Source organism: Benincasa hispida, chromosome 3, assembly GCF_027475165.1.
Source record: "Benincasa hispida cultivar pf3 chromosome 3, pf3_genome.v1.1, whole genome shotgun sequence".
In the NCBI taxonomy this organism is placed as follows: domain Eukaryota; kingdom Viridiplantae; phylum Streptophyta; class Magnoliopsida; order Cucurbitales; family Cucurbitaceae; genus Benincasa; species Benincasa hispida.
This window is the reverse complement of record NC_143480.1, coordinates 16,271,631-16,284,720: the sequence shown is the minus strand read 5'-3', so window position 1 is coordinate 16,284,720 and position 13,090 is coordinate 16,271,631. Positions and strand designations below refer to the sequence as shown.

Here is a 13,090-nt window from a genome sequence, read left to right as displayed (position 1 = left end):
TATTTAATAAAGAATTATTTGGATCGAAGAAATTTGCAATCCCGAACAATTAAATTTGATTTAAAAGTACTTTGTCCCCTACCCAATCTAACCCATCAACATCCCTTTATATGCTAAAATCTGTTGTTCGTCTGTCCTTTCTAATAAACAAATGTTCCACAAGGAGCAACAAATTCTTCCATGATGCTCTTGCAAATTACATCAAATTAATTAATAACCATCAATTGATATAACTTTTAAAAGAAAAACTTAGTATGGAATTGAAATTAAGATTGGAGCATAACACATAAATTATAATTTAAAAATAAAATCTAATTATTTCGAAAAATATTTACTATTATAAGAATATCATATTTTTTTTTTGTTCATATTATAAATTTATTGTGATAAATATTAACGGACTCTACGTTAATTAAAATTAATGGATCGCACTTTATTTTTAGAAAAACAAATCTTGACTTAATATATACAATAAATGGAGATTTTTTTTGTCAGAATAATCCTCCTTGTATGATAAAAAAAAAAAAAAAAAAAAAAAAAAAAAAAAATTAAGAGCTCAAATTGAGTATAGTTGAACTAATATTTTTGGTTAAAAATTCAAATTTTCACTTAAAAATTATTATTAAAAAATAAATCTAAGAGAAGCAAATGCATAGTGGAATCTAAATGGAGGAAGGTGCATTGATTTTGTCGGCCACTCCACTTGGATAGTGGATAGAGCACTCATAAATTTCAATTAAAATAAGGATTCAAATATAAAGTTTGTTTGAGACGTAGAGATGATATAAGATGTGAGGAGTTCAGATGTTTTAAGAGTTCTGATATTTGAATAGTTCTGATATCTAGGGAGTTCTAATCGAGTATGATCAAGTATGTTCAAGCACTGAAATGATATACATTACACGAAAGGAAAATGACTGTGAGATACAAAATACGTCTCGAAAATAGGCCCACAAATAATTAAAATCGGTAAGATAGGATAATGGGTCTCCAAACACTAAAATGATATAAGATGTAGGGATATATCATCTCATGTTGACCCCTAAATAGCTCTTATAGCTTGATTTGATGCCTTTCAGGTGAAACAAAGTTATTAGAATTTGTGTTCGAAGTAATACAATATCAAATCAAATTGTGCCTCTAATTTAGACAAAAAAAAAACATGGTATGGATAAAAATTGACATTGATGACTCTAGATATTTAAACGAGGCTTGAGAAGATTGTTGAGAATTCAATTGAAATCCCATTCTGGCTAGATAATAAGGAAAAATTTAATTTATAGTTAAGAAAATAAATTATCTTCATTGATATAAAAGGCTTTTTCAATGAAATAGAAAACAAAGTCATGAGTATTTTATCCACAAAAAATAACATCATTTATTACGTAATTAAATCTAAATAATGATACAATATAAATGTAACAATTACTCTTTATTGCATATAATGGAGAAATAATACATCTCTTATTCTCTTTCACTTTGTCCTTCACTTCACACGAAAAGACATTATTCTATTATAATTAGATTAAAATATCATTTTGATCTAATATTTTTAAGTTGGTTTAATTTTAGTCTTTTGTTTAATTTCAGTCCCTGTATTTTTAATAAATCTTAATTTAGCTCTTTAAAATTAATTTTTACTGAAATTGATTAAATCATAATAATAATTTTCATACAAAAGATAATAATATATGTAAATATGTTTTCAAAATCTATAGTAAAATTGTCATAGATAACAAAAAAAAAAAATTCAAAAACTAATAATAAACTAGCATTGAAGACTGAACTTAAAATTTATTATAATTATAGAGACTAAAATTTGACAATCAAAAGTATAAGGATTAAAAATTGAACAAATTTTAAAATATAGACTTAAAATTAAGGTTGATGCATAAACACATAGATTGTACTTTAAAAATAAAATCTAAATATTGCTAATTAAATCACCCCTAACCTAAGATAGTAATAAAAATCACACATAAAGAATGAACTTATATTTACAATATTATTTAACAATTTCTAAAGGAAAACTAGTGAATGGCAACCTAACTATTTAAGTGGATGAGGCACTCATCAATTTCACTTAAAAGGACTTTAATACCATTTTAGTGTTTATATTTTTAGATTGATCTAAATATTTTCAAAACCATTTTAATTTCTAAACTTTTAAAAGTGATTTTTTTAAGTCCCATCATTTTTTTTCATCATTTTTGTCTCATACTTATAATGTAATTATTAAAAATACAACCAAAGTACTATATTATAGTTAGATCAGAAGAAAAAAAATTGAGTTTATATAATTGAAGCATCTCAATTGCACGAAGCCATCTAATGAAATTAAAAATAAATTTATGAAGATCTTTGTTTAAAGTGGACCAATTATATATCATATCAATATGAAGAGATGTATTATCTCTTAATATAAGGTATCGAGTGATCACATGCTCCTGATTTAGCCACATCAGTAAATGTGTAATTTTGAAGATAGGAACAAAGAAGTATTGAGTCTCAATATAATGCTAATGGCATACTCAAATAGAGTTTCGTGGGTTGAACTTTATTGACAGATGGTCTATTCTAGAGAAAATTATTCATCTATATAAGAGTAGATAGATTGATGAACTATTTGAGGGAGTTTTAATGGTTTTAATTTATTCGAAAGCATTTTAAAATCGCAATCGAAGTTTCTACATTGACGAGATATTTAAAAGAAAGATGGTAGTTAGATGTATAAATGAGAATATCTTTTCTTTTAAACAAAAACAAAGTCGGAACACTAAAAAAAATGTATTTGTAAAAATATGGAGTGATCCACGGTCATGTATTATAATTATAAATTTGTAAACAACAAATGGTAAGATCAATACAGTCCTTTTGAAACTAATTAACATTTTCTTAAAGAAAATTAATAAGTGATCACAAATTTATGTGTAGTTTTCAAATATATAGCAAAATTTTATTATCTACTAGTGATAGACCGTGATAGACATCTATCAATACTAGTGATAGAAGACTATCACAATCTATTTCAGTCTATTACTGATAGATAGCGACATATTGTTATACTTAAAAATATTATCAACAATTTTAATTTTTAAAATAATTTCCTAAATTTATAGATATGATAACATTCTATTAATGATTGGCCTACTTTTCTACGTAAAGATGAACAATATAAAATTGACCATGTGATAGGTAAGGAAGAGAAATAAATTAAATATTAACTATATTCTTTTATATAATATTACATAAACTTTACATAAAAACTTTATTTTTATTTTCTTGGCCTAGAATATAGTTTATTGTAATGTCTTTTATTCATTTAGTTGTGACAATTAGATATCTACATTGAATAAGAATTAACATGTATTTACAATATTTTTCATGTATTTACAATGAGATACAATAATCTTCATGTATTTAGTTTTAAGAAAAACATGTATTTACAGTATTTTTATTTTTTAAGAACATGTATTTTTGAAGGGAAAAAACATGTAATTACAATATTTAATAATTTCTAAGAGACATAGTGGGAATTGTCGGCCACTTGAATGACAACCTAACAATGGATGGAGCAAGAGCACTCATCAATTTCAATTCAATAATAAATATTTTAAATATTCTTTTAATCTCATCACTATCATTTCAAAAAAAAAAAAAAAAAAAAAAATTAATTCTTAAAAAAATAGCAAATTACAAAAACCATCATTAATTTTACATTTAAAATTTCAATAGTAACCCCTAAACTTTTAAAAGTGTTAAAATTGGGTCTTCAAATTTACAATAATTATAAAATTTGAACCCACAAATGAAAAAATCGAACCCTCAAACTTATACAATTATATAAATTTGAGGGTCCAATTTCATCATTGGATTAAAGTTAAGAGCACAATTTTTAAATTTGAAAATTTAAGAGTACAATTGTAGGGGTGGTTTTTGTAATTTGCCAATTGAATATATATACTTTGAAACCTTTTAAGGTTTATACTTTTAAAATTGGACAATTGAAAATATAATGACTAAAATTAAACAAACTACAAAGTATAAGGACCAAAATGATATTTTAATTTATGACTAAAATTAAACAAACTACAAAGTATAAGGACCAAAATGATATTTTAATTTATCTTAAAATATGATAGGAGGAAAATAATTAAATTAAAAATTAACTATTTTTTTTTTGTATGCAATAACTATTTTATTTAAATAGTATTTTATATAAAGTTTATATATAGATTAAAATAAGATAACAAAAGTTTCATATAGATGATAAGAACATGTGGTTTAATGGCGGGAAATGGACCATATATATTTATTATTGTTATTTATGATACATGTGAATATTATTTTATTTGTTTATTTTTCCCTTCTTCTTTTAAAGCGTGAAATGAGATTCTAAAAATGATAAAATAATTCTTATTTATGAGTTATTGTAGTATATAAATAGGGAGGAAGGAGATTACATTGTTGTCCCAAGATTTTAATTTAATTTGAGAAATGAAGCTAATTTACTCATTATTAAGTTTGTTATTGTTGGATGTGTTATGGGGAGTGGGTGCAGCTGAAGGTTCAAAGGATGTGGGAAGGCTCATCAATGCCACAATGTTCAATGAAATGTTCAAGTATCAAAAGGATCCACAATGTCCAAGCCAAGGGTTCTATAGTTACCAAGCTTTTCTAGCCGCAGCTAGTTCGTTTGCTAAATTAGGGTTCGCCACAACCGGAAAACTTTCTACTCGAAAGAGGGAGGTGCTCGCTTTCCTTGCTCAAACTTCTCACCAAACCACCGGTTAGTAGTTTTCACTTCTAAACTCTCACGTTCTAACTGTTAATATAACTAAATTTATCATAACTGATCAAAATCTTACTTTTTTTTAGTTGATTATTGATATAATATGATATCAGACCCATGAATCGCAATCCAATTGAAAACGGGAGGTCTCTCCATCTTCGTACTTATAAGATTTATGAATTAATTCCTTCATGTTATTATCTTATAGAAGTCGCCACAATGTGGCTGATAGTTTTTGCCGTTGAATGTTTGAAACAAAAATATCTCAAATTTATATTTGTTAGATGATATAATAGTAAATTTGCCTTCTTTATCAAACTTAAACTTTTGGGTCAATCGGTAATTTAACTTGGTATATCAAAGAAGGTGGTTCAAGAGACCATATTTTCAATCTTTTTAATGTTGTTTCCTCCCCAATTAATATGATTTCACTTGTTGGGTCTTCTACATATTTCAAGCCTACAAGTGAGGAAAAGTGTTAGATGTTATAATATTAAATCTATCTTCACCCATCAATTTAAGCGTTTAAGTCAATCATTGATTTGACAATATAAGCTAATTCTTAGAAAGCATGCTTATTTCTAAATTGCACTATAGACACCAAGGGGTTGTTTGGGAGACTGTATTGTAATAAGGATTACTGGAATGCGTGTAGAATGCATGTAGAATGGGAGACTATTGTAATAAGGATTAGAAAAGTGTTGGAATACGTGAAGAATTGAAGGCAGAACGGAAATGGGATTGCAAAACGTGAAAACAGAGGGAAAGAGGGTTGGATTAAAAACTATCGGAACATAATGAGTTTGATATTACAAATCAGACCAAAACATTCAATCCAAATATGAGTTTTGGATTACATTACAATCCAAACCTATTCCATTACGGTCTATAAATAGTCTATAAATTATTACGAGATTGATATATTACAGTGACATCATTGAATAATTTTTTTAATAGAGAAATTTGTTTTGAAAACGGTAAGAAATAATTAACAAAATATTATGACCATGTGTAGGAGGATGGCCAACTGCACCAGATGGTCCATTTTTTTGGGGATATTGCCATATAAGAGAAACCACTAAAGATTCCTATTGCAAAGCTGATTCAAAATGGCCTTGTGCTAAAGGCCAAAAATACTACGGTCGTGGACCAATGCAACTTAGATAGTAAATAATTTCTCTCTATATACTCCTTACAACATTATTTTACCTACATCAAGAAAGTTGTTTATAAAGTAATTTTTGGTATTTTGCTTTGTTGAATTAGTAACCACAACTATGGGGAAGCTGGTAAAATGTTGGGATTAGATTTGTTGAAGAACCCGGATTTAGTAGCTAAAGATGCAGTTGTATCATTCAAGACAGCAATTTGGTTTTGGATGACACCACAGGAAAACAAACCATCATGTCATGACGTTATGGTTGGTAAATGGCGACCCACAGAAATTGACAAAGCTGCTAAAAGAGTCCCTGGTTTTGGTGTTGTCACCAACATCATCAATGGCGGAGAAGAATGTGGGCACGGTGCTGATACGGGAGTTGCTGATAGATTTGGATTTTATGAAAGGTACTGCAACATGTTAGGTATCAATCCAGGGAAACACTTGGAATGTTTTTTTCAAGAACCTTTCACTCGAATGTAATGTGACTTTATTTTTCTGTTTCGAAACTTCAAAGACTTATAATAACATGGAATAAAAGTATCGCAAAATGATGTCTTGCTAATGTTTGTCTCATATTTAACATAAAAATATAAAAGCAAGCAAAAGAAATTGAAATCTATCTTTAATAAAAACGATTATCAATGGAGTAAATCTTAGTAGCCATCAACATTAGAGAGATCTATAATCAATTTTTAGTATAATATGAAATGGGAGCATTCGAACCACATAGTTATTGGTCGTTAGAAAATACTTTATGCTAATTCAACTAATTTTTTTTTTTTTTGTTGGATGATTCGGATTTTGTTTTTTAATTCACAAATAATATATTGCTATTATTTTTTATTTTTTTAATTTCCGAGCTCTTAAACAAACTTTGTAAATTATACATTTATGTATTCAAAAGATATTGAATAACTGATGAATAATATATTAAAAACAATCTGATCACATATTGTTGTTACACAATAAGTCTAAATATCTTTTATAAATTTATAAAATGGCTGCATCGACTTCTTTTGAACAACAGACAACGAACCAAATTAATGAAAGCCACCTAAAGTACTATTTGATTTTTTTTATTTTAATTTTTGAAATTTGTGCGTTTACTCTGAATAAACATTTAAATGTTGAAATATTATTTTAATCTTTATGCTTTGGAATTTGTTCGATGTTAATTTAAAATATTCTCAATAGTTCAATTTTAATTTTTGTATTTTTAATAAAAATCTTAAATTAATCTTCAATTTTAATTTTTATTGAAATTGGTTAAATAATACAACTTTTGTGTAAGAAAATAAAATAGAATATATAAATATATTTTCAAAATTTATAATAAAAATGTTCATAGATAATAAAAAAAATTAAAAATGAAGTAAAAAAGCTAGTAATAGCTAGAGACTAAATTTAAAATCTATTGAAAGTATAGAGACTATAATTTATACTTAAAAGTACATAAATTAAAATTGAACAAATCTTAAAATACAAAAATTAAAATGATATGTTAACCGATTTTTAAAATAAAAAAAGTTATTAAGGCCCCATTTGATAACTTTTTTTTAGTTTTAAAAATTAAGTCTATGGGCACTACTTTCACCCCAAATTTCTTCTTTTGTTAGTTTTTTCACAAATTGTTTAAAAAAACAAGCCAAATTTTGAGAACTAAAAAATATAGCTTTCAAAAAGTTGTTTTTGTTTTTGGAATTTGGTTAAGAATTCAATCATTATATTGTAATAAATATAAATGAAATAGGCTTAATTTTCAAAAACAAAAACAAAAAACTAAATGGTTACCAAACGAAACTTAAGAAATTCTTTTTAGTTTTAAAATTTTGAGTTCATTTTTAAAAACATACATAGATTAAATTATAATAATAGTATATTAACCATAAATAAAGGTATATTACACATCTCTAATGTTGGAAAATTTCACAAAATGACCCGAAACTCAAAAACTTTTATACCAATGACCTCTTCCTAAAAACTTTTCTACCACTGACATTTTGTCGTGCGAAATTCCAAAATTACCCCCAGTTTTTAAAAATCCTTCAGATCGTTTGGTAAACGTACGTCTCTACGAATACTTCACAACGATAGGGTCTCCCTCTATTTCGTTCATTTCCTGATTGTTGAAAGAATACTAACCGATCGGATAGAGAATACTAAGCGAACGTTAAAGAATATTAAGCGAGTGTTTAGATATTACTAAGCGATCAGATAAAGATTACTAAGCGATCGTATAGAGAATACTAAGTGATCGTTTAGCTAACTGTTACGCGATCGTTTAGACATCTGTTATGTGATCATTTAGCTAACTATTACGCAATCGTTTAGATATCCGTTATGCAATCGTTTGGCTAACTGTTACGCAATCGTTTAGTTTTTATTATACGATCATTTAGATATCTATTATGCGATCATTTAAATATCTGTTATGCGATCGTTAGTTTTTGTTATACAATCGTTCAGGTTTTGTTATGCGATCGTTTGGCTAAATGTTACGCGATCGTTTAGATATATGTTTATGTGATCGTTTAGTTTTTGTTACGCGATCGTTTAGATATCTGTTATGCGATCATTTGTTTTTTGTTATACGATCATTTAGGTTTTGTTATGCGATCGTTTAGATTTTGTTATGTGATCGTTTAGTTTTTGTTATGCGATCGATATATCAAACATATTTGGATCGATATTCAGTCATTGGTGCATCATACTCACTAATTCACTAACTATTATATCATTTTTTACTTTCAGACCTTTCATATAACCACCAACATAATTTCTTCCGGACTCATCCCAATCCCTACCAAATCGTATAAAGATGCGAAGTAGCATCATTGATCTACAATGGGATAAACAAATTATTGATAAGTGAACAATCATTTATACATTATTATGCGATCGTGTATAAATTACTATGTGATCGTTTATACATTACTATGCGATCGTGTATAAATTACTATGTGATCTTTTATATATTACTATGTGATCGTCTATACATTACTATGCGATCGTGTATAAATTAGTACACGATCGTTTATAATTTACTATACGATCGTGTAGTAAACGATTGTATAGTAATGTATAAACGATCGTATTGTAATTTAATGATAAACTATACTTATATTGCAATGAACGATTGTGTATATACTATTACACGATCATTTATAATTTACTAAACGATCGTGTATAAATTACTACACGATCGTTTATAATTTACTATACGATCGTGTAGTAAACGATTGTATAGTAATGTATAAACGATCGCAAAGTAATGTATAAACGATCGTATTGTAATTTAATGATAAACTATACTTATATTGCAATGAACGATTGTGTATATACTATTACACGATCATTTATAATTTACTAAACGATCGTGTATAAATTACTACACGATCGTTCATAAATTACAATACAATCGTATTGTAATTTATGAACGATCGTGTAGTAGTTTATACACGATCGCATAGTAAACGATTACATAGTAATGTATAAACGATCGCATAGTAATGTATAAACGATCGTATTGTAATTTAATACTAAACGACACTAATTATAAAAACGAACTGGAACAAGAAATCGTACATTGAATGAAGGGTTGAAGAAATCGTTGAAGGAAGAAGAAATGTGGACTGAATCTGACAATGAAAGTGATCAACGAAGATGTTGGGCTAAAACTCTGAGAGAAAGCAACGAGAGAACAATGAGAGAATTTCGTGGGGAGTTTGACGACAGAAAGTGAATACTGAGAGTGACATTCCATTCTCTTCAATGCTATTAGAAGAATATTAGTTGGAAATAAATGTTTTGGTGAAATGTTGGTGGTGTATTGAATGTATATTGAATGAAAGATTGAAGAAATCATTGAAGGAAGAAGAAATGTGGTGCGATCAGAAGGTTTTTTAAAAATTGGGAGTAATTTTGAAATTTCACATGGACAAAAGGTTAGTGATAGAAAAGTTTTTGAGTTTTGAGTCATTTTGTGAAATTTTCTTCTAATGTTAGGACCTTCCAATATTATGATATTGTTAATCTTTGTCCACTTTCACATATGAGACAATGCATATTGGTGACATTCTGGACCTACACAATATGATATATTTAAGTATGAAAATAAATATTAAATATATTTGATTATCTCATTGTGAATTTAGTTAAATGAGCACCGACACAAGCTTTAGAAAAACTATAATGTCTTGGAAATCATGAACTAAATCAACCCATCTATAATGGATATATAAAGTTGTGAGGACAAAAAAAATTAATTTAAATAAAGGTCGGTTGATTTAACTTTTCAAGTATTTAATTTTAAAAATTCATCTTTTTAGAAAATGAAAAATTTGAGATAACTACTTAAAATAGTTTTTGAAACAGTATTTTTAAAATTTATTAATTTTAAATCCTTCGTATCAATGGAGTTTCAATAAAAAATGATCTTTTTAAAAAAAAAATCTCTAATTAATCTAAATAAAATATTTTAAATTTTTAAAAAAAACTCTGTTTAATAATATATACTATAGCTTTGATTCATATAGTTTTTATGATATATAAAAGAGAAATCCACGCATTATTTTCTATATTTGAAAATGCCTCTAAAATTAATATATATATATATATACACACGCGTCCATCTACTTGCGGATTCAAAATTTTGTTTTTGTTAGGCTTTGGTTTAAATGCTTTGCAAAAAATATTAAAAAGCGTAAAAAATAAATAAATTAAAATTTTAGTTAATCAACTTTTGATTTTTTGTTTTATAGATCATTGAAGTTTAAAATGTCTATAGGTCTAAACTTTCAATTTTATGTCTAATAGGTTATTGATATATAGGTTTTTAAAAAAATTAATTGATCTATAATATATAAAATTGAATTCATACCTAATGAAATTAAAGTTTTCAATTTTATATTTAATAGATCCATGATTCTTTTAAAAGAAAAATATTGAATAGTTAATGACTTATTAATTTATTAAACAAAAAATTAAAAATTCATAAATCTATTGGACATGAATAAAATTGAAAATTTAAGACTTAATTACATACAAACTAAAAGCTTAAGTTTACACTTTTTAAAGTTCATTGACCAAATAAATAAAGTTCCAAAATTTAAAGACTAAACTTTTGTAATTTAATCCTTAATTTTGTGTTCGATATATTTTAATTTATTGTACAATTAAATGGTAATTCATATAGTTGTTTTTTTTTAATATAATGCAGATTTAAATGTATTGTTATATAGAAAAAAGATTAATTCAAAGGAATTGCGTGCACAGAGATTTAAATTTAGGTATCATTTGGTTTATTATAAATTTATCATCGTGTCAATTATCATTGAACTAAAAAAATGTTCTGCATTCAACCATAAAAATGGCATAGAGAATTCAAGAAAACCCATCATATACTATAGTTCTATATTCATGGAAAACTTTTCCCCCTTTAGCACTATCTTGTGAAATATATATTTTGTGAATGAAAGATTGGTAATAGGGTTTTGTGCAATTTAAATTTTATTGGATTAATCATTCTTTGGATGAGGTCTTAACCCAATTGGTGGATGACTTTGTGACTATAGTATAATATGTCTTTCCTTATCATGCTTGAAAAAGCCCCATTATGATCACATTTTTCTTAAAATAATTCTAAAGTTAGTGGTTACTTGCTACAAGATCAAAGAAAATAAATATGATGCCAAAATGAGTATATAGCTTAATTGATATAGTATATTTATACTTAGATATAAATTTTCCCACCTCACATATTAATCAATCTGTTAGATGTATATTCAATAATTTACATGTTTTTTTAATAATCACAGCATATAAACTCGAATGTACTTTAGCTGTCTTATTGAATAATTTATTCCAAAATTTGACCTCCACTGTTGACTTAATCGTACTAAAAAAGTTTACGATGATAAATAAATTGTTATAAACTAAACTTAGATGAGTTTACCAAATTAAGATGAGTTTACCATATGGAAAATTATGATTAGACAATTAAGTGAGATGTGTGCTATAAGATGCACCTAAACGTGCTTTTCTTTTTAATCTTATAATATAAAAATATTACACTTCTCGTATTGGTAGGATTTATGGTTTACTAGTAGTTACTACAAACTGTTCTACATACAAAATTAAATGTTTAAGTTACTCATATACATAAAATTATTCAATTTTAAAATACGGCTAGTTGGATAAATAGAATTCAAGCCCAAAATAATAGAATATGTAGTATAAGGATAAAATAATTGCATATATAGATCAAAAAATGGTAAAAGACTAAAAACCCCATACCTAGTCACCATTTTGTTCACTTCTTCCCGATTTTCTCAAACTAAAAGCTATCACTGATAGCAGCTATCCGTGATAACACTGATAGTTACTATTAGCTGCTATCGTTGATAGCTTCTATCAATTGCTATCGATGATAGTTGCTATCAGCGATAGTTTTTAATTTTAGAAAAAATAATACAATCTTGAAATATTAGCTTTTAATTTGCTATCAATTATTAGTAGCTATCATTGATTCACTTTCATCAATTGGAATCAATGTTGAAATATTACTACTTAAGGCTATCAGTAGCTATCAATGATAGATTTATAAATAGTGATCAACTTTGAAAGAAGGCCAACAACTTTTATTACCATAATAGTTATCACTAATAATCTTTTATCATGGCTATCACCGATAGCAGCTATCAGTCGTTATCACTGATAGACTTTCATCAATTAGAATCAACCTTGAAATATTAACACTTAAGGCTATCAATGATAGACTTCTACAATTAGTTATCACCTTTGAAAGAAACTCGATATATAGATATCACCTAAGTTTTATCACTGATATCGCTAACATTACTCGTATTGTGGTTATCAGTGATAGCTTCTTTCACTGATAACATCACTAATAAGATGTCATCAATGATCTCACTGATATCATGCTATCAGTGATAGTTCTCTATCACCGATAACGTGCTATCAGTGGTAGCTTCTATCACTGATAACGTGCTATCGGATAGCTTCTATCATCAATAACATGCTATTAATATTAGCTTCTATCATTGGTAACATGCTATCAGTAGTAGCTTCTATCAATCATAGCCACCAAACACCTTTTTGCCCCTTTCTCGTCCTTC

At 26.8% G+C, this 13,090-nt stretch overlaps 1 protein-coding gene across 1 annotated transcript; it reads left to right on the top strand.

Annotated features, from left to right (window-relative positions):
* The first annotated feature begins 4,260 nt into the window (after positions 1–4,260).
* On the top strand, positions 4,261–6,516 carry LOC120072839 (endochitinase-like). The gene is made up of 3 exons (XM_039025356.2): positions 4,261–4,789; positions 5,808–5,958; positions 6,059–6,516. Exons 1-3 carry the CDS (start codon positions 4,498–4,500, stop codon positions 6,432–6,434), a joined length of 819 nt encoding a protein of 272 aa, XP_038881284.1. The 5' UTR covers positions 4,261–4,497; the 3' UTR covers positions 6,435–6,516.
* The last annotated feature ends 6,574 nt before the right edge of the window (positions 6,517–13,090 follow it).